The sequence below is a fragment of the Lagopus muta genome, chromosome 3 (genome assembly GCF_023343835.1).
Source record: "Lagopus muta isolate bLagMut1 chromosome 3, bLagMut1 primary, whole genome shotgun sequence".
Classification (NCBI taxonomy): Eukaryota; Metazoa; Chordata; class Aves; order Galliformes; family Phasianidae; genus Lagopus; species Lagopus muta.
The window spans coordinates 69,569,322-69,590,866 of NC_064435.1; the positions used below are offsets into that span (position 1 = coordinate 69,569,322).

Sequence of the window (21,545 nt, forward strand, 5' to 3'; positions counted from 1 at the left end):
ATAAAGCACATTATGAAGGACCGTACATTAAATAGGTGTTAACTGTACTACATGTGTATGTTTCCACATCAATTAGTTTGTGCACATTAGCCACAAGATCAGGAGATCAAGACAGCCTTTCTAGTTGAAACTTAGAATGTAATTGGCGATAAGAGCTGAGGACTTGGGGCACTTGACTGAACAGTAAGACAGGTATCTGTCTCTTGACTGTCATTTAAGTCCAAAAAATATGATGGAAAAGAAAGGGCAGTAAGAAAAAGAGAGGCATCGGAGCCGCCTGAAATATTTACTGACAGAAAATGAGTAGGTTCATCCTCCACACAAGCGGCACCATGATAACATAGCAGTGAAGGCCAAAAGGTGCCCAGAATGACAGTACCTTTCCTCACACCTCATCACTTCATCTGGGTGAAGGAGGAAGCAGCAGGGCCAGCAGCAGCGGGGAAACACAGGGCAAAGCCTCCCTAGGAGAGGGCTACAGGTTTCCCATCACCTCCACAGCATACTAATAACACACAGACAGCACTGATTTGTTGAAAATAAGGGGGACACAGTGAACATGAGACGTAAGAGAGGTTTGGAAGTCGCTGCTTGGTCTCTTCCTCTGCTGACAGAGGAGGAACTCACACAACCCCTGCAGCAGGGGCTGCTTTAATTATGCATACAGAATAAAACAGTTCCATGCTCAAGTACTATAGGGACACAAGTTAAATTCCCTCAGGCAGAGAAAGAATTACAACACATACAAACAGAGTATATTTCACAGGAAAACAGGACACTCCTGTGTATTTAATTTCAGTAGTGAAAAATATTCCAATTAAGTTTGACTAAATTATAGCAATATAAAAACAAATAATGTTTAGGTTAAAAATTCAGAAAACAATGTAATATAATAGAGATCCAACATTTACATAAACGAGACATTTTTATTCCAATTATTAAACCAAATAGCACTTTATCCCATTCAACGTGTGGAAAATCACTGGGGAAAATGGCTACGCTATACATGAGTTCCCCTCAGTTTTTGTTAAGTTAGAAGTGTCACTCATATACCTGAAAATGAAAAGACTGCAGCTAGAGCATAATTACTTATGTACAGAGTGCTATGGTACATTGCATAGAAACCCAGGCAATATTTAACAAGGCTCATTTGCTTTTAGAAAACACATATTCAGAGACAAAGCTGTTTGTGCATTAGGTCGCAATTCAGTGAATAGCTTTAACCAAGAAAAAGATTACACAAATCAGAATGCTTTCCTTCAAATTAAAATCCAATAACATTTTGTTTACAGACAAACTAAGCGTGCCAGGCTATTCTTTGAATATCTATGTTTTGTTCATTTTACTTTTTTTTTTTCCAGATAGCCATTTTTATGGCCTTCAAAGATTTAGTTCTCACTGTATCAGTGTAGCTCCTCTCCATTACACAACTCCTGAAAAAGGAAAAAAAAAACTTATGTCCTAAATTCATCTTTTAAAATGTCCTCATCAAATAAGAGTAATTTCAGAGGCATGTTGTCTTAATGGTATTAAACGTCATGACATGGTATTAAAGGACATTTGCTAAAGTACAGCATTTATTCTACCATTTCTTTCAGATCAGATCACCCGTGTTAGTCTCCATGCATTACGAACAAAACAAAATATGTGCAAGATTAGGTACAAGTTAAATAAAACAAGTTAAGCAATGTTACAGTAAGCCTTGACACCTCCGTTGCTTAATCTCAATTAAACTGATAAAAAAAGGAGCATCAAAACCCTTATGTTACTACTCAGCAGGTTCTGGGTAGCAATAACAACAAAACACCAAGCTTGTGCACTGAATAAGAAAGAAAGATTATCACAAAAGCACAATGAATATAACTTCCCATCTGAAATAAATAGTTGAACAAGAGTTTGTTGAAATAGTTCTAATAATGGCTTCAGAGTTATATATGTTAACATACTACTGTTATTTTACGACATTAATCTGTCAAATTACTGTCTGGGTTTCAGGCACAAAAGAAATCTCTGCTTGCCTGATTACCATGAGGAAAAGAGTAGAAAATGCACCCAAGTTCATGAAAACATATTGACAAACAAACTCACAGAAGAAAAATCTAAACAAAACAGAGTTACAGAACCAACAGTGCTAGCAGCATAGCCTTACCAGGAGTTCACAGAACAAACGAAAGTGCAGAGTCCTAAAGAGAAGTAAACTAAGACAGGCTAATGGTAAGCAGATATCGGGGCTGAGAACCAGGCCATATACTAGGTAACATCAGGAGCCAGGTCATGAGAAGTCAGTCTGGGAACACCCATAGAGCACCTCCACAACCAAGGGCAGGGGCCCATCAGAAAGCAGAAGGCTCTCACTTACAGAATGGATAAAATAGAACCAGGCCCATAGCTCCATTTTCCTGCTGGTCACATGCAGGTCAGGATGGGAAATAGCTGATGAGCTTGCAGCTGTTCAGTCCCTGTCCCCTCGTCAGCACTGGTTGGTTAGCAAGAACTCCGAGGGATCCTTTAAACATTTGGAGACACAAATAAAAGCCTGCTATTTATTAAAAGGTGAAGTATATCTTGCCCATACAGGGAAACGCACTGACCAAATCATGACTTTTCACTGAAGATAAGCATCCAAAAGGCACTGAGTTGCTACAGCTGGCAAACAAATGCTCCCAACTTAACGATGCCAAAGTCCTTTTACACGTGGTTTGGAGCAAAGTTTAAAGAGTTACAACAGGATTCAGTCACAATTCATGTTACCAACTATTTCTGAGATACAAATTATAGTTGATGAAGTTGCTTAGGATTTTATCTAGAGAAATCTGTAATAGAATAAAGGAGTTATATCCGCCAGGCATTTCATTTGTCTCGATATCTCAGATGCTCTTTTTCAAAGAAGAAATATTTGTCTATTTACCTAGTGCCAGGAAGCAAGAAATAGGAGTGAATGTTAAGTTTGCCTCTTTTAAATAAAACCTATCATGTGACGTTGTCCTCTGATCTCATCGTAAAAGCTTTCTCTGAAAATTGAAAGGTTAGCTCATCTGGCAATAAATGCAAGTAATTTCCCCTCATCGCAGAAGTCATGAGAATTTATCATGAATGAGTATTTATTTTTAGCCACTTTCCCCATTGCACCCTTTATGCTATCATTATTACTGTTTGAGGGTCAGGCAGATTGAGCATAACGACAGAAGGAAGCTAATAGTTGAGTGGCTCCTCTATTTAAGTAGGCAGAATTGCATACTACAACATAATGACTGTTCGGCTACCTTACCATTAACAACTCACCCAAGAGCAGAGCTACATCTAGAAAGACACAGAAGCATTAAACTGACCAAAATCCAGAAGGATTAAGACATACTTTAAACATACATTGCACTACAAACACCGCAACACGTAACATCAAACAGTAAAAGACTAAAGACTGCTTTGCTGCAGTTTAATAGAGCATCAGTAAAAAGACAGTTTTCTAGTCAGAAGGTTTACTATTATTTAAGTCTGCACCTTCATTATTGTTTCAATTTTCTTTCCAATCAATTCAAATAGTACCATTTCTTCATAACTTCCACTAAGATTCATGTACAAAAAAGAAGGCTGCAACCTGCTGGAAGGGTATTTATTCCTATATTTTCACACTACCCATACTGAGGGAATACTGATAAAGTGCATAAACGCCATCTCACTGAGAAACCAAATAAGTAGAAAAAACATGAGGCTTCTAAATTAAATAAATGCAAGTAAAAACAAAAATAGACAGCATACTGACTAATTTGAAAAAACACTAGTTCAGGTTTTGTTTTTGTTAGTTTTGTTGAATTATGCAAGAGCAATCTGGGAAACTCAGAATAGCGCAGTAGGATAATTGCGTATGGTCATACAAATATCCACCTGCAGATGCAGGAGCCACGCACAACCTTAGCATTGAGATCAGCTTCATTTTCCATAGGTCAAATGCCAACAGTCTGTTCAATCAGCCAAGAGCCAGCAAATATAAAAGCATAGAAGACTCAAACCAATTACACTTCAGAGATTTATCACTAGGAAAGGTTAATTAATATCTTTACTCACTCTATCTAGACTTCTTTTAGGAGATAGAAAGTTAGTTCTACTTTGCAAGTCACAAGAGTTCTACCAGCTGTTAACATATTGTCTCAGTCTCTGCTTTCCCCCCTGCTCTTTATTTGAGGCAACTAGCAACTGTAGTATGGACTGTATCTCCAGATACATTTCAGAATGCATTAAGAGAGGTCTTTATAAACTTCAGCCCTTGGAAGATATCACATACTCCATTGGGTTTTTGTTTGTTTGTTTTCCTCAGTCTCACATCTTGAAGATGATTTTCTATAAGGAGCTTTAGAATCTAGGAATAAGGCTTCTTTTAAGTACAAGTTAATCTATTTGGCAAAGGTGCTGAATTAATCCTCCTGCTGCTATCTTCAAACTATGGCTTCTATGACTTAAGCAAATATATCTAATGTAGAAGTTGAGGATATCCTAATTTAAACTAAAACTTCAAAAACCTAGTAGCAAGAAAGGGAGAAAAAGAATGCGCGGGTGGTGGAGGTCAGAGCAGGTTAAGCAGCAAATAGATGCTAATGCTAATACGCAAACAAAATTTAGACCTCTATCTGCAGAAGCAAGTAATAGAGTTTGATCGAGAAAGTGGAAGGCAACTGAAAATAGCAAGAACAGTTTGAAGGTAAAATGATAACAGCCTTCGCAGGTTGTGCAACTTACTGGCTCCTTATAAATACATCAACCAACCATAAACAGACCATCTGTGGAACACGCAGAGAAACATTTTAAAATCAGATAGTATCAAGTTTTTCTTAAAGAACAAGTATATTAATACCAGAGCTTCCTAGTACCTTTTGCACTACAAAGCATACAAGCTGAAACCTGTTTATGAAATCCAGTCTCTAACGGCACCAAGTACCAATAACATACATTGCCTAAAACATTAGAGAAAACACAATTTTAACAAGACTGGTATGAATTCTCTGTACACCGTGGTGATATCTACAAACCTAGAAGATACGCGTTGCAACCAAAGATACCATTGCAAGCCAGTTATCTATACAAAGATATTAAAAAATTGTATTTGCAATGCATTGATCCTTGAAAATTAAAGCTCTGTTGTACAATCACTCAAAAATAACAGCATTTAGATCAGAACTATGCTGCATGTAGGCCACAGTGTTTGAGGGAACAAACAAATGATTTTTCAGATTACTTTTATCAGCATAATCAGTTAAGTCCACCTACTGAACAGATCCCCTCTAATGTATATAGAAACAATAGGGAGTTTAACAGCACTACAATACAGAAAACAATTTAAATAAGACTACACACTTCTTCTCTATCACTTTCTGTAGTAACTAGACAGATCAATACAATGGAAAAGGTATTACTACAAAAGCACGATGACGAAAGAACCAGCAGAATAGAAAGGTGCTATATAAAGAATGGAAGAAGATTGCTCACCTGTATCAGCAGATTCTAGGCTTGCAGGGGAAAGCTCCACCAGTGACAGACCTCCAGAAAGAGACCCTTCCCTGATGGCAGTCAGCCCTTAAATGGGTCTAGGAGAGATACAGCCAGGCTCCACCCCTTCTGGTCACACAGCTGAATTGCGTTCACCTGTGCTTTCATGGCTGACTCAGTCCTTTCCCCAGGTGATCAATCAAGGGTTCAGGCCTGACTCAACAGTTCCCATACACTTTCCAGTAAACACTTTGAAAGCAGGTGACACAGCCTTCTTGCTTCTTAGAAGCAGCTTTAATGCTTTTCAGTTCAGGTGGCTCTTTTGTGCTGTTCATTATCAGTCCCAGCTGAAGAAGCATATTGACTTGTACCTGATTTTCAGGTTCCTGCTGTACCATCTGTGTTCAGCACACGCTGAACATCCAAGCCTCACTGTAGCTGATTAATGTTACTAAGCTGGTGAGCTTGAGCAGGAACACCACCATTCTCTCATGCAGCTTTTTAATTCTAGTGGTCTGAATTACGTGCATTAGTGTACTGCAGCAAAAGTAGCATTCTATGTAAGGTGATGCAAAGAAAAGCCTTTCAGTTTAGGGGCTAAGGAAGGACTGTCACTAATCTTTCAACGAACAATTTAGGCTTCCTTTGTAGAATCACCTCAAGCATTCTGTACATCCATTCTGATCTGCTTTTTGACTTCACAAGACTGGTCTGATTTTACAATTGTTTTTCATGATTTGGTGATAAGAGGCAGAAAGCAGTACTGTTGTTTAACAGCTTTGTTGCTGGACTAATAACCTTTTATTATATTTGCTTAATTGGTAGATAAAGAGATTTGATTGCCATGGTGAAGGCAACGTATTTGTTGACACATAATTCAACATGTATTTTCCCCATAGATAGAGAAAGCAGTGTTTTGTCTTGATGTTCATATTTAGAGAGGGTAAATGTCAAGTTTTCAACTCTGACTCTTGAAAAGTTACCCCAAAAAAACTGGCCTAGGAAGAATCTATGAATTTCAGTAGCTTCCTTTCCAGACAAATGTAACTCGCACCACAGCTGGCCTTGAGTTGGTTAAGCTGATCCCTGCCAAACAGCTTCTGAAAGAGAAGATCAAGACAGTAACTGTACTTTAAACTGATGGTAACGTCAGGCTGAAAGGCATTTGGGCTTGTAAAGATAGTGAGCTGTAACAGGAAGAGCTGCCAAGTCTCATGAAACTTTTTCCTTCTATCTTACATGACATTTTGACGAAAGTTAGGCCTAAGGAAAACAGTCCTTCCCTCAGATCATCTTATTTGTACCTAAGAATAATTAAAATATAAAAGCAAGAAATGAGAACGTAGCCTTACAAACGTAGACCATGACAGATCTACCCAAAGAATTTCTGAAGAGAAAAAAAAAAAAAAAAAAAAGGTCACATTGATTTATGCTGATTTAGTAACAATTCCAAAAGGAACTAACACAGACTATGTAAAAAAGGGTAAAAAATAAAAATTGAAGTAAATAATACAGTAAGAAGGCCACAGTGCCTGAACTGGATTGTAGCCAATCTATATTTAACAGTGATAGTTTGAACTTCTGTCCTACAAAAAAATGGAAATTATCAAATATAGAGAAGAACAAGACTAACACTCATATAAAAAGCAGAATCCAAATACAGTTCAAAAGCTATAACCAGGAGACATCAAATGGTAAGAACTACTTGATGTAGAAATAGCTAAGAAAAGCACAAGACTGAAGAAAGAAAAAAAAAAGTCATGAAGCACCACAGGTGCTATGTCTTCCAGCCATCAGTAAGAATATGGCACACATGTGAGCATCTGACCTATCTCTAGCTCCATCATTCATTGTGTAATGGCACAGGTACTGCCACCCTCAGCAGCAGCCATCTGAAAATGCACTCTTCCAGCAGTAGATGCGGACATGCAGCTGCCAACTGAGAGGACTTCACCATATAATAGTTTTACTACTACATATATTATGCTGCTGTAAGGAGGAAACCTTCCTCAGCTAACTGATAAAAAGTTCCCTGCACACCCAACAGGAGCACAAAAAGATGAAAGCAGTGGAGAAAGCCCAAATAATTCCTGCTTGCTCCCAGTCCCACCCAAGGAGCCATCAGCCTCCCTTCCCAGAACCAGAGGAGGGCAGGGGCATAAAGGTGAATGGAAGCCCAAATTAAGGGCACCATGAGCCATGGGAACTGCAGCAGGAGTATCACTCATTATGGGATGCAGAGGAAGAGGAGGCATGAGATTCACTATAGATCATTTGGAAGAGCAACCAGTATCAGGCAAATATCCAAGTCTCCTGTTTCCTGGAAGTGTGCTTAGGCTGCCTAATTTTCCACTCAGACAAATAATCCTCAGAAGAGTTCTATCTGATCAGGATTTTTATTAGAACAAGCAAACAACCTAATTTAGATGGCACGTCTGAGAGGCTTACAAGAATAAGGCAGTTCTAGGAAGCTTAAGCATTTGTTAAATCAGTGTGGATTTAACCTGTTATACTTAACTCACTTCGGTAAAAACTAGCCAGCCCCTGAAGCCAGAGATTGTTCTCATAGTAGAAGCTGTTTCTATGCCTTTTCAGGGTGATAAATGCAGTTTCCTTTTAAATCAGTGATGCTGTCACTCAGAGGGGGCTGGAGATTTTTTTGTTCCGGTATTGGTCTTCTGTTTTTTTCGATATTGTTTATTCTGTAACACTTTATTAAAAAAAAAAAAAAATCTCAAAATTTACTAGAATACACAGTTATTTTAAAATACCACACAACAATGCTACTTTGCTACTATTAGCCTTGCATTCCCTGGACTTTGCTTGACATACCAGACTGACAACTGAAATTAAAGCACTGAAGCAGCAAGAGACTCTGATCATCTTTGTCACTAAATAGCATTTGTATTCACACATCGTGACCATTATCTGTTCTGTTCTTGTTCAGAACTGATGCAGGGCGAGATTTATGTTTGCAAATAAACTTCATCAGTGTTGATTATATTCACAAAACTTACATATGAATTAAGCACAAAGTTAGTCAGGATATAAACTTGGCTTCCACACGTGCTGAAGAAAAGGAAGAAACAATAAAACACACAGGGAAACAAATCATGAGGACCTCTGTAGAGAATCCGAATTACAGCACATTTGGACATATGAGTTATTTTGATTTGTGCATGCACTCTGAACTACGTATGTAAGAGCTACGTAGTCCTAGAAAAAAAGACAGATCAGCACTGAGATGGCTAGAGTGATGGTGACAGAGAAGACCCTTTGGATTTTGGGCCATACACCACACCACTCATTTCTCTCCCAGAACTTCCGCCGATCCTCCCATTGTTCATTCTGTGTTCCCTCCTCACACTTTATTTTTCAAAGCTAGAATTGATTAGAGAGCAATGGGAAATGTGCAGAAACAAACCCCCTGCTCTCACTCAGATATGAAGTGCTCACCAGAAGCACTTGTTTAGAGCAGAGATTCGAGGCTCAACAGCCCAAAGCAAGGGACAACAGAAAGAAGGCAGAAACCCCCCGATTTGATAAACTCGTTTTCATTGGTCAATACCATCATATCTAAATCCATATTTTTAGTTCAGTGACCCTCAAATGTTCACTTCAAATATACTGAAATTTTCCTATGGGATGACAAGACCACGGGCAGCAAACCTACTAACAGTAGATCAGTCCTTTAAATTACTTCTGGTTTCTTCAGAAGCAGCCCACAGTCCTCAGGGAGAAAGCCATTAATTTTCTATTTTTGACACTGCAAAGACCTCCAGTCACCTCAAAACTTTATTCCACAAGCTTCAGTGGGGTCTTGCAAACATACTTTATTTTCAAAGAGCACAGCACACACAGTAAACCAAGAAGTATCCCTTCACATTTACTGGTAAAGCAGTTGGCTTTTTTTAACTTTAAAACTTAAACTTAACCAACTTGTTTTTTTTTTAACCAATCATAGCAGTTCACTCGGCTGTATTACAGTGATTTTTCAGGGACTACTCAGCAATTCACAGCAAAAACATCAGTTCCACATTTCAACCGAAGTCTGTAATAGAAAACCCAACATTATACTAAGAAAAAGAAATCAGCAAAAATCCCACCTGAACAAATAACCCAACAAGAAGAACTATTGAATGGGTAAAAGGCCTGTGTTCATTTCCCAAGTGATGAAATATAATAAAAATGCTAAATTAAGTACTTAAAACTACTAAACAGCCAGAATTGTTGTAGACCAAGGCTGTTTTTCAGTCTCAAAACCATATGGGTGGATGTGTTTTTCTTTCATTTACTGGAAATAAAAATCATGCTGTGTCAGCATACAGACAGCTAAATAAAACAAGGGGTTTAAAGTTAAATACATGTTAAAAAAAATCTACAGAGAAAAAAGACATTCCTGCAAAACACTAAGTCTTCCTACAAGGTTTGCTGATAAAATAAAGCTACCAGTTTACAGAAAAAGAATTTGTGAGAGCACATAATCAAAACTTTAAGACACTATGAAAAATAAAAACAAATGCTGAAATAAGAGGAAGAAATAAAAAAACAGAATGAAGAAAGAGCCAACAACTAATGAAGTCTTCTTAAGTTAAGGATACGAGGATGAATAAAGATTAACCAACAAACAAAAAAAAAAAACAAGATTCATTTTTACAGCTTTCACACACAGGAGTAATTTTTTAACAATTAAATATAGAAGCCACATTTTTAATCAAGAATTCCAGAACTCTTCTGGCAGAAATGTGCTATTTCGGGGGGGGGGGGGGAAACAGGTTGCAGCTACATCATAAATCTAGACATATGCAAACTGCAAACTTAGGAAAAGAAAAATAACTTAAATCAGAATTTATTGTCATTAAATCCGACGTTAGAGTGCCCTCTTGAATCATGTATTTGAAAGAATCATGTTTCCTTGAATAATGCTTCAGTATTTGCAAACCATAATAAAAATAAACTACAGAAGTCTGAGGTAATCAATGAGAAATCCCTGTTCCAATCAAGCCTAATGGCATCAGACTCACTTCTGACTCTCATTTCCCCACAGCTCATTTTTAATACGAATGCACAAATCCAATGAGTGATACACAGATATATGATGCTAGTCTGTCAGACTGCTTTTGGAATGGTTCAAAGTGCCATACTCTGCCTATAGATACCCTTCCTCTCTTCACCCCACTGTACAGAACATAGAACATAAACAGAAGTTACCTATGCCTACTTCCTCTTCAGATCTCTTAATGGTATTGCAATGGTGGTAACATTTTTTTAAAGTACGTTCAGATGAGAAATGTCTTAAAAACAATACTAGTGCAGAATGTAGGTGATACCTGGTGCCTCATGAGACATATCCTTTATTAAAGTTAAAATACTTTCCCTAAGCCTGGGCCCTGGAAGTGTTTTCCCCACAGATAATACTCATTCCCCTACCCTTCTGAAGTACTGTATTATAAATTTGATTTTGCATCTCCTTACCTGGCTACAATTCATGAGTCACAAATAAACAGCAATGCAGAGATGGAGGATGAGCTTCCTTGGAGCAGTATTAGATTAAATGACAGCATATTATCACACTCCAGAGGGTAAGTCAAGAACTTGAAAACACCTAGTAATACAGAAATGCCTAAAGCTCATCAAACAAATACACAGATCTGGACAAGCTTGGTTGACACTGGAGTAGCCATACTGACAGCGCAACATACACCAAGCAGTGTGCATATCAGATGGCTCTCTCGTAATCAAACCACTGCCCAAAGAACTATGATTTATTTTCACACAGATCAAGTTCTACTGAACTTCAGTAAAGCATTACTCATTTGGCAATGCAGCAACATTTCTTTTCTGCTAAGATACATCAAGGGACAAGTAGCTCCCAAAACTCAGGTGATTCTACTAGAAAACAATCAAAGATAAAACAATTGTTTTTGTTTTTTTTCTGTGCATCTGAATTACCTTAATTTTGAACAGCAGTATGCATAGCTTGGGGGTTTCCTTCTTGTGGCTTTAGTCTGGCACTATAATTTGATTAAGCCTGTTCTCAAAGGCTTTTTTAGTTTTCAAAAGTAACAAATTGGTACTTTGAAGCAGCACATCAATGAAATCATAATTATCTGAGCAATTGGAAGTGTAGCAATATAATTTATACAGTGAAAACTGAAGCCATGGTTATGCTCGTTTGATACCTTACTCGATTAAATACTAGTAAGTGATTGGGAAAACTGAAAATGACATAAAAAGAAAATGCTTTCTCAGTTCCCTGTATAAATCAGAACAACTCACTTTGTTTTGCACTTCAGGCATGAAAACAAGAAATGCACTGCATTCCTTCATATAATAAGGAATAAAAACCCTATAGACCACTGCTTATCTCAGTGTAGATCTTTAAAAAAAGGTGTATGTCCAGAGTAAGAAATAGGCCTCTGCTTTGCTTTAAAAGCTATCATAAATTCCTCCTTGCCTTGAGAACAGCACTTAATGTTCTTAAAGCTCAGGCCACCACATCATTAATTCTACCTCACTCTCTTCAACAAGTATTTCTGGAGCAGCAGGTGATAACTAAGAAGTCCACACCACAGTCTTTAAAGGCAGAACTGGGAAAATCAGATTTGTGTGTTAAAAGGCAAGTAAATTATAATACAGTAGACAAATACATAGCCAAACACAAGGGAAAATGTATCTGCTTCATTCCAGGCAATCTAACATGAGTGAATGTCAGTGAAAGCAAGTAGCAGAAAGATGGATCAAAGCAAAGCATGACAGATGAGACAAACCTTACTTTATCAAAATCTTTTGCTTCTTCCCCTTTACAAATAGTCAGGGAAGGACTCCCGGCTCAGTAAGCTAACATCCCTTCTGTATAGTCTACTTTAGTAGAAACAGTTTCAGACATCCTTTGAGACTGTAGTTTTAAGGCCATTAAATGGATATTAAACATAGACATTTTAGATAAGCCACTGTAGCCCAGTCATATCACTGTAATACTTACATCTCTTAAATAACATTGAAAGAGTTTAGCATAGTTTAACAAGATCTACTATGTGACACTGTAGTGAAATGCTGTAAAGGTTGGTTCACCAGTAATAAGTATTCATCAAGAGATAGTCTTGATGTTCACAGCTGCACTTGACCATATGCAAGACTGCAACCATCCTTTCCATTGCAGGCTCTAGCACATACATTTGCTCCCTCCTTCTTTTTGTGTACATGAGATTCTACTGTACCATTTATTTTCAAGTCACATACTGTAAGTCCAAGAAATACACCTTCTCAATTGCTAATGAAACATCAATTTTTATTGGCATTTTGTTGACCCAAAAAAAAGTGTCTGATCAGGTGACAAATTCCTAACTTGTTCCAGCTTAGTTCTACAGATAGTTCACATACAGAGGTCTGACAAACTTACATGGACACTACATAGCAAAGTCTCCCTCCTCAGAGATATTCAGAAGCTGACTGACACGACCATGGGCAACTGACTAGCCAGCCTTGCTTGAGGAGGATTGAACTAAATTATCTTTGGAAGCCCCTTGCAGCCATTCTGTTGTTTTATAATGGGGCCAAGGTAGGCTACTATTTTATTTTCACTTATTGTTAATTGGAGAAGATGGTCAAACTTCACTCAAGAACCAAAAGAAAGGTAAAGTAAGCAGAATGTTACAAAACAGACAAGTGTTGCAACCATGTTAGAAAAGGACAACCTTAAAGCAGTGATAGCTCCCCACTGCAAATCAGAGACCTTAGGACAAAATCAGGGTCATCTGCAAAGACCTATGCCAGCAAGAGCTCATTCCTGCAGTTTTATCTCCATAGAAATAAAGATGCACAATCAGAATGAAGGGATGCAATTCTGTTAACAAATGTACTCATTATATTTGCTTGTTGTGTCGTATCCCATTTAAAAACACACATTTATGACTGAAGTGCAAAATACCAGCCTCTCCACACTCTGTTTGCATCGGTTTGATGTATGATGTATATTGATTATGCTTGTTTAGCTTACCTAATGAAGACATTTGGGAACTACGGCTCATTTGAGAAGCCAATGGCATACCACCCCCAAAAACAGTAGCAAATGTTATATAAGATCAAAAAGAACACACATTTTAGGTTAGCCAATTCAAGTATTTGAACTTACAAGTTCCACTTAACATTACTGTACCTTGTTTTACTCCATTTTCCATATCACAGTTATTGATTTCTGTAACGATTTCTCATTCTTTTATCAACCACATTACATCCTTAAACTATACCTTTTTGTGTTTTCAAATAATCAGTGTACTCCCCATCATTTTAGAGAATATAGCCCTCCATACCCTGAGGTATATTTCGCGTTACACTTATCATGTAACAAATGAAGTCAAAGCTGAAAATTTCAGTACATAAACACACTGGATGTTCAAGATTCTCTTTCTGGTGTAGTTTTCAGGTTTCTTGCTTCAAATCCTCCAGAATACTTCAAATCATAGGCCCATACAGTGTCTACTCCCTCTCCAGTTGTATGATCTGGGATCCAGCAGGGGAATGGAAAACGACAAGCTATGATTCTGGCATTACATTCAAGTTCTTCTTTGAGTTTCTTCTCCAACTCCGGCATCTGTGGAGCAGCAATAGAATACTTCAAGAAACAGTATAAACCAGTAGCATTTTCTAATTCAAGTGTCTAAGACAAGCCCAGGAATTGAGATTTTGAGGAAAAAAAACAACCACAAACAAGAAGAAAATACTTAGCAAATTCTAATTCATTATTTTCTTCACTCATGATTCTTCTCTGTAGAGCATGAGAGTTTAGCACCCTGACTTTATACTATTTGTAACACCTAAGCTGCATAAACTGTTTGTTGTGTGATACTCAAAAGCCAACACCTCTCATGATTTCCTGTCTAGCCTCAAATCAGTTCTTGGGACACTCAAAATACGTTTGGTCAGCAATCCAAAGCAAGTTCTCTGCCGGCACTACACAGTAAAGTACTGCTGTGTTAAACAGCTCTGAAATTGAACTTTGTTTCCCCCTGCCTATTAACACACTGACATGAGCACCTTCAGCAGTACTGTATGGAACATCATACCCTTTGGCTAAAGAGCTGCTCAGTACAGCTTTTTTCCACTGGCTTTTGAATCAGCCCAATTTCTTAAGGGGATATATCATTACTCCTTCAGAGCAGAGCAACACTGCCCAAATATTTTATCTTAAATATGCCAAAAATTCCATTACAGACTGGAGAGATGTATTAACACATTTAGACTTCAAAAGAATTTCTTTCCAACCTCAGAGAGATATTTTAATCATAAGGGGAAGAAAAAGAAACCCACTTTACAGATCTATCTTTTCTCTCCTTTAGAAGAGTCTGATGTTATGCTTAAGTAGATCACTACATATCAGTTTGAAATTCCTTTCTACAAACACTATTTATTATAGCAAGTAATTACAGCAGCAAGCTCCAGAATTAAAATCTATTCATGTTGATCTTTGATATGGTTTGATATAATGGCATAGCATTTAGCTATTAAAAAGGTTAAAAGGACAGAAACTACTGACAAATACAGTTCAATTTAAGTCAGGAAGGACACAAGATAAAACCAAAACAAACAGAACATTTTTTTTTTTCAGTTTGTGTTGTTTTCTAGTATTTCCAAAAGCTGAAGCTGACTTCCATTATCATACACTTGTAAGTTGTACATTTTTGATGCAGCCTCCCACTATAGCTAGGTTTAGATTACAACTAAATATTTTAATAAAATTATTCAGAGGTAACTCATTGGTACATCAGATCTATGAAGCATTGCCTGCTCTGATTTTGTCCATATAGCAAATGCTTTTAAACATTTTTGCTACTATACCTTAAATAAACGAGAAAAGCAAGCCCAATTTAATCTCTCAAACTGAGCTAACACACCAGAAAAGGAAGGACTAAGTTGGTATAGCCATTACAATAGGTTACAAATGTGGACCTGGTCCAACCTTTGACAATTAACTCTGAAAGACAGTGACATCTCATGTCTCAAATTAGAAAACTTCATTAATACTTCGGCCAAAAAGAATCATATCTTTGAGGCGAAGTAGTGTTAAGATAAAACTCACAGTAACTTTAGATGCTATCATCATACTTTATTTGGTATCAATATGATTTTATTGCTTTTTAAAATGTCTACATAGATATACAGTTCAGTAAAACCTTTTGTATAGTATACATACAGTTACAATTCAACAGAAGTTGTGAACATGAACACCTGGTAAAAATTCTGTCATCCCATCCCAAATAAATAAGTCTCTTTGCAATGACTCACTGAAAAACATCATCTTCCCCCAGATGATTGTAAGACCAGAGAGGTCTCACAGTTTTCCCTGAAGATCAATACATCCCAGCACTGTTAGCTGATCTTGGATGTAAAATAAAAGCACAGTGTGACAGCATCAAATCAGACCATTGTTACTATAAAAGCTAAAAGACATCTACTGCCTTCAGTAAAAAAAGAAAAAATGCATTAATTTCTACAAAATCAATTTAGGCATTCAGAAGGCTAAGCATTCACAACTAGAGAAGTAAATTTAAAAGAGAACAAGTGAATTCATTGTCAGGAAACACAGTAGTTTCTATGTTTGGGTCTGTTACATTTCTGACAGGATTTTTATTGGAAGTATTCAGCCTGGTATTTACTGAATGCTATTCTGAGACTAATAGCTACTCTTTCCACCATATCTGTTACTAACTTACCCCCATTTTATACAATTACTTTGAAAATTCAGCCAGTATTTCCAGGGTATTTGTTTACTTCTAGTTTATGGAAATAGCTTTCTTCACCTGCACTTCTGCCCTTGGTGCAAATGCAGAATTTCTGACTCCAGATTCCAATCTTCACACTGCCCCCTCCTGGAACTCAAGCTAGAGAACACGCAACATTCAAACCTGGAAACATCTATAGCACAAGCACTGTATTAGTTCTCACTAAAGCATCACTAGAGAAAAATAAAAAAAGAAGTAAAAAGTAGTGCATTTTCTCTGGTTTTCTACATGATTTTAGGCATGAATGTGAAGTAGGCATTTAATTCCAATACTGCAAAGAACAAGCAAACTGCAGGGAAACATCCCTATGCTTCTCAGCACACACACCTCCCTATTGCTACCCCAGCAATACTATCAGCGTATGATGCAGCATGGCATCATGTAGAGCTCTGCAGCCATTTCATTCCACATCTGCCCCAGCAGAAGAAGGAGCAATACAGAAGCATCTGTAGGATATTTCAATTTAATTTCCATGTGCTCATTCAACCTACATAGAAAACACTAATAATAAAATCAAAATAGCAAATCTTAAGATTTTTTTTTCTCTATTCTAGTAAAAAGAGAAAAATAAGAACTAGATGAAGCTGAAAGCAAAAGAAAACTCTGACTGATCTAACACACCAAGTAAACAGCATCTATGCAACAATATCTCAGCAATCTTGAATAACCCATTTTCACCAGAGATGTGTGGATCAACACAAGCTACAAAGCTCTCCTAAAAAGAATACGTGCCTTTATACATACTACACTTGAAGTATCTGCCTCTCTTTCTAAATCCTCAACGTCTAACAGGAGCAAGGGATTATTTCAGTACACTAGCTGCTGGCCTGACCGGAGGTGAAAGCATTTTTGGATAACACAATGGAAGTTCAGCACTGCAAGTAACAAGTTCACAGAAAGCAGCTGTAAACAGTTTGCAGGAAGATTGAGCAGGGAACATCCCATTTCTTTCCAGTGTGAAAAACTGAAATTTTGAAGAACCAATCTATCACCTTCTCAAAGCACCTTCAGCACAACAGTTTTCATTTTACTTCTGACCTTGACTAACGGATAGCAAAGACACCAAAAACAACCCCAGCCTGTATATTGCCACAAGTTTTATCAGGTTTTATCACAAACATAAACAACTGAAAATACCTAGATACTAGTACTACCTTTGATGTTTCGTAGGTTAATTTGTTTTGCAGATGAACTGGTTTTGAAGCATTTAAACAACGCAAAATTGGTAAACTTACCATTTGAGGCACCCCAAAAACAACAACATTTGTATAACGTGAAAAAGAAACCTAGAAAGAAATAACAAATCTTAAAAATATATATGAAAAACAACAAAAAAAAAACCCACACCATTTATAATTTCAAAAGTCCTCATCATTCTTCTAGTTAAGCCCTCTAACTACAGTCCTTTTAACAGGAACTTAGTTCAAAAAATACCAAGAACTGAAATCCTGTATCAACTTCACGTGAATTTTCATATACAGACCACTTTAAAATGCTGTGAACTAGACAACTACAGCCTGGTCACGAATGTGGCATCAGTTCCAGGAGGACAAGAAAATCCTTGTGGAACTTCACTCACTGCTAAGTTTTGCCAGAACTCCTATTTACATTGAGGTCTGTTATGCTTATGCTAGATGTTAGCTAGAAATTGAAGTTTCCTATTTCAGTGCCTGGGTTCTTCTCACCAGCACCCAGTTTTCCAACACTCCTTACTTAAACAGAGATTTAAAAAGAGTACATTCGCACTTGTTCACCAAATTCCTTGCATTCACTTTACCAATTATGAAATACCACTTGAAGACTGATAGGAATAGCTGGAGAGAGACAAATACAACAACAAAAAAAAAATCTAACTGAAGAAGCGATTTTCATTGGATTGAACACTGCAAAAAAATTCTCAGTTGCACCTTAAGTGTTGCTTAAAGCAACACTTGAAATGACATAACACACTGCATAAAAGAACACGCATCTAAGGAAATATCAAATTAAGCTTGTGTGTTATTGACTCAACAGAAAGGGGTCTCAGGGAAGCTTGACATTACAGCAGCCTCGATCACTCAACATAGGAGTACAACACAGTATGCTCAAGGAGCATAGTGTGCAAGTGCAGCAAGACACTGAAGCACAAAAGCAGCAAAGCAGCGTGCTGCGTGGTGACCTTTGCCTCTACAGTTGAAGGACTCTTCCCAAAGTCCAGTACAGCAACCTGTGGTCAGACAGCATTCTAGTTCTTTCAAGAAAGTAACCTCCAAATCAAGTAAATCTCTCAGACATTCCAGATTCATTCTTAGCTTCTTCACCACCTACCTTCCATAGATCCGAAATATAAAACTTGGCGTTGTGATGTACCCCATCCCTCCAGGCACGGTATCTGGAGTACCAGACTAACCAGGGATTTAACTCATAACCAACAGCTTCAAATCCCCTTTTTGCAGCTGCTATCACCTACAAAGAAGGAAAAAAAAACCTTCACTTAGAAACAGAGAAAGTGCTCAAAAGTACATTCACCTCAACACATAAGAGAGACTTATTTATAATGCAAATCAAAGGAATGCACTTCAGTAAGTAATCAGATCTTATTTCCTAAGAGACTATTAGTATAGCAACCAAAAATTCAAACTGTATTTTACTTTAGTGACAAGTTCCATTGAAACTGATATTGATACAAAAAAAAAAATAAATCATTTAAACATCACAGGACAAAGCTGCAAGCTTCTTGTACATCTATGATTTACACCAAAGTTAAACTTAACATATTCATGATACTACCTTTGATCTAAAGATTACTAAAACTGATCATGGAGACAGTGTAACACACAGGCAGATGTGCTCAGAGCATTTAACCTTGTTGAGAAGCAGTGATAGGCAGGCATTTGATAGGTCATTTTGGATTTCAAGCTGGCATCTTTCAATAGAAGGACTTTAAAAGTACGCTCCTTTGAATTAAATCTTGACTCAAAACTGTTAAGCTGTATAGCAAACGCCTTCAAAAACAGATCAAAACTCGCTGATTTTACAGTTTTGTTTTTTTAGGGTAAATACCAACCAAAAAGGCACTAGTTCTTAGAAACATCAAAAAACTGGATTCAGTCATAATTTAAAAGCTTACTGCCAAGCTCTAATCACGAAAAGCCTGATTTATTATAAATTACAGAAGAGATAAGGTGGAGTCAGGAAGAAATGCAAGTTTTTTCATACAATATCCCATATGTTGTCTGCACATCATGCTATTAAAATTATTCTTCTTCCATCATGCACACCAATTTGCAAGCATACAGAAACATTTTTACCATGCTTAAAATAAAGATATGGTCACATTTATCCACATACAACATGAGTGGGTGCTAAATACCTAAGAATATACGACCAGAAGCTCAACTTTTTTCAACACAGATGCACTAAGGCAATACCTAGCATCCAGCTTTAGGCACCTGGCCCTCCAAGTGGCCTTCAGTTTTCATTTAGGTAATGATGTGCATACACACATTTTAATACACACACATACACACAAATCAGATGCTCAGGTACTATATACATTCACATATATACATTCAAATCACGTGCATCACATGAGGGTTAAAAGCCAGAATACCAACTAGAAAGGACATCAAGAATTGCAATCCTCTTGTACCAATGTGCTTTTTTCTGTTTCTCACAAAGGCCCAAATCCTTCAGATTCTGATTTCCAAATCAAATTTTGCATATAGACAAATAGTTGAACAATTCACATGAAATATGGACAAAGATAACATTCAAGAACTATCTTTTTTTTTTCTCTTTTTACCATACCCGTTTTGAAAAGGGGCAGCCAGCACAGCACAAAGATGTGAAGCCTGTAGCTGTAATGACACCATGACATTTCTATTTTTCAATCCATCATTCATTTCTTGTTCTCTTTTGTTGTGCTATCACTTCTATATAGTAAAGGCAGAGCTGCATTTCCAAAAGAAGAGGACTGTTTAAGCTCATAGACACTCACAGTACAGCTATAAATCTACACAGAATACAACTTCCGGGGAAACACAGTGCCAATACTTTAATTATATCTTTTTATGTGAACAGCATAATTCTTTCCAAGGAACAGGATAAGGTTATGATTCTGAACACCACTTTGTCAAGCTGAGGGTAAGAAAGGAACAGAACTATTGATCGCTCACCCAAACTGAACGTAAACCATTCTTGGGTTTGCAGCTTTGCACGGGACTCAGAAAGTGGATGCCAGGGACAAAATATTCATAAAATAGGAGAAAACAGATCGCAGCTGGAGTATTTGCCACACACTTGAGAAGAAATAGAGAGGGAAGATGCCTACGACTTACAATACGGCCGTCCCCACTACCAATGTCAACTACAGAGCCTCTTCTGCCTTGTAACATTTTCAGGACGTTCTCAATCTGAGCTGAAGTTGCAGGAACAAAGGGCAGGCAAACTCTCCTCAGAGCCGGAGCCACAAAGGGGGTGACGACAGCATACAGTGCCACCAGGGTCCCACCAATGCCAGCCGTGATCCACAGCCCCCATTGTCTTCTTCCAGAGCCATTCTCAGAGCCTGCTGGCAAGGGGCTCTCTGCTGTCGGGGCACCAGGCATCACACCTGAGAGCAGACACAACACCATAGCACATTTACCGACTGCTTCCTGAACAGAAAAAGCAATACACCACTGTACCAATGATAGTACAGCGTGTACAGGTACAATGAAGACACTAGGGGCAGGAAAACCTCTTATAACTCTTCAGTCGATTTCTAGGTGGTAAGTTTGTGTTTTTAGTAAGCCGAGGTGCTAGGCTGTCTTTCTGGGGAAAGAGTGAAGCATGTAGTGTTTAAGCCCAAAGAGGCTGCAGAGCCTCCTTCTATGGAGATAGTCAAGACCAGCCTGGGATGCTTCCCCAGGCAACACACCGGAGGAAACCTGCTTTAGCAGGTGAGCCTACGAAGTCCCCTCCACCTCCTACAAGTCTGTAAAGCCGGGGTCCTACCCGGCGCAGGACGACCCGAAAGAACGCACGGCAGCACGCAGGCCAAAAGACGCACACACCGCTAACCGCCGTGCGCCGCCGCCGCCCGCAGCACTACTTCTAGAGGAGGACAATACCATCCCAACATGGAGGGGGAAGGGGCGCAGGAGCACCCTTCTCACTGCGCTCTGGGAGGTGGGGGGAGGGCAGCAAGCACCTCTCTGAATCCGCGGTGCGTCTGTCCTCACTCCCCTTCTTCACGTCACCCCGGCGCAGGCCGCTTAGGTCCTGTATTCCACCCAAGGATATCCCCTTTCCTTACCCGCCCCC

At 38.1% G+C, this 21,545-nt stretch overlaps 1 protein-coding gene and 1 long non-coding RNA gene across 2 annotated transcripts; both read right to left on the bottom strand.

Annotated features, from left to right (window-relative positions):
• Positions 1-1,340: 1,340 nt before the first annotated feature.
• LOC125691023 (uncharacterized) lies at positions 1,341-5,611 on the bottom strand. Its single transcript, XR_007375878.1, has 3 exons — positions 5,479-5,611; positions 2,360-2,506; positions 1,341-1,433 (listed from the first exon to the last, which is right to left on the bottom strand). It is a non-coding gene; the product is annotated as an uncharacterized LOC125691023 (long non-coding RNA).
• Positions 5,612-12,238: 6,627 nt separating this feature from the next.
• On the bottom strand, positions 12,239-21,290 carry ATPSCKMT (ATP synthase c subunit lysine N-methyltransferase). The gene is made up of 5 exons (XM_048939894.1): positions 21,237-21,290; positions 20,579-20,853; positions 18,567-18,704; positions 17,495-17,545; positions 12,239-14,071 (listed from the first exon to the last, which is right to left on the bottom strand). The coding sequence occupies exons 2-5, from the start codon at positions 20,846-20,848 to the stop codon at positions 13,874-13,876; spliced, it is 657 nt and encodes a 218-aa protein (XP_048795851.1). The 5' UTR covers positions 20,849-20,853; positions 21,237-21,290; the 3' UTR covers positions 12,239-13,873.
• Between the last annotated feature and the right edge of the window lie 255 nt (positions 21,291-21,545).